General features: G+C 48.8%; 1 protein-coding gene across 1 annotated transcript; it reads right to left on the bottom strand.

The window, feature by feature from the left end:
* Positions 1-377: 377 nt before the first annotated feature.
* Positions 378-1516, bottom strand: Pmar_PMAR012844 (conserved hypothetical protein; the record flags this gene model as incomplete). Its single annotated transcript, XM_002767916.1, has 6 exons — positions 378-416; positions 577-646; positions 736-834; positions 894-1033; positions 1303-1358; positions 1420-1516. The coding sequence occupies 6 exons, from the start codon at positions 1514-1516 to the stop codon at positions 378-380; spliced, it is 501 nt and encodes a 166-aa protein (XP_002767962.1).
* Positions 1517-1545: the final 29 nt, after the last annotated feature.

Here is a 1545-nt window from a genome sequence, read left to right as displayed (position 1 = left end):
AACGACAGACCCCTTTACCACGAGATATCACATTCCCAATACGAGGACGACAATCGTGACGATAAAAGACACTACCTGTAGGCAACCTCCCTGTCGGTGATGCCGGCTCATGCTGCATATCTTCTTGACAACAGAGTCAACCTAAAGATACCCTCCCACCATTATCCTCACTAAAACTCGACAATCACCTTCTCATAGCAGACCACACGAAACACATGCTTGTGGTTACTCATGGACCGAGTCGCACCCCTACCACTGACCGAGAAGGAGCTGCATATAAATAACGAGTAGCCACTGCTGCCCCCCTGTGAACTCGATGAGGCTAGTAATAGGCTGAAATAGCCTCCAAGGGCGGCACATCCGATTCATCATATTCATCATGCACTTCCTTCATCAGAGTATCCCCTTCCACATCCCTAACGATCCTCAGAGATACACTTTTGCTCAACGGCAAAAACTTCGCTCCGCTTGATTCTTTTTCGTCGCTCCCTCTCACACGAGACGATGTAGTAGTCTAAAGATGAGACTTCCGACCACTTGCTTTCCAACCTGATTCCTTAACGAACGATTGCTCACCTGCTTCGGTTTCTCCTCTTTTTCTTTCACCCTTAGCATCTCTGATTGATCAGCACGGGGCATTTCTATTCTAAACAATACAATATGTCACTTGACGGGATCGAACGTACAACCTCTCCCTACGGAGTATGCCATACTAACCCGTTGACGTATCCTCACCTTAGAGCACCCGTCGTGCTGCTTCGCTTCACTGTAGACGCATGGACCACGACCTCACACGGCGTTCGCAACTGCGTCAGCTTCTCCTTGGTAACACACCTGCCGTGAGCAGCTAGAAGTTGACAAAGTTGCGGTATGCACGCGTGCATAAGAGATACCTAACATAATTAGGTTGGATGTCCACATCGATGAAGCTGGTGTCCATGAAAGCCGGTATGTCTATCTCCATCACCACCATACCAGGAGTACCAAACTCATCAATATGGAAGTTATACTTCCCTTCATTACACTGACGTATCTAAACCCAAAGGTCCCCGGATCGATCCCTAGCCAGAACATTTCTCATTTAGATGAAGAAAATGTGCAAATGAAGCACCAGATCGAACACTCGATTCCACGCCCTACTTCCTCATAGACATGCACACAATATATGGCACTATCACTTCGAATACGGCAACCCATGGAAAATGCCCTTAACGACGCCACTACGCTTGTAACGAGAGCGTGGCTTTTCCCTCACACTACGATCCTCGATACCACAATTCTAGGCTACCCTCACTTCCCCACCTCCCCTCGCTGATTCATCGCCTCCGGGACCTTCCGAGGTGGTTTCGCTTCCAAACCTATTATTAGTAAATTCTCAACAGCGGAGCGATGCGGCCATTATCCGATGATGATGATCACCTAGCCTCTTCCTTTCCCTCCTCTCCTTCTCCTCCTTAGCGGCACCCTGTTCCCTATACATCTCCAGTCGGGACTCCTTGGTATAGGCATCTACCATGGTATCTTCCTTCCCCCCTATCTACGCCG

Source organism: Perkinsus marinus, assembly GCF_000006405.1.
Source record: "Perkinsus marinus ATCC 50983 genomic scaffold scf_1104296969538, whole genome shotgun sequence".
NCBI lineage: Eukaryota > Perkinsozoa > Perkinsida > Perkinsidae > Perkinsus > Perkinsus marinus.
The sequence above is the reverse complement of the archived record's forward strand: the minus strand, read 5'-3'. Positions and strand labels throughout refer to the sequence as shown.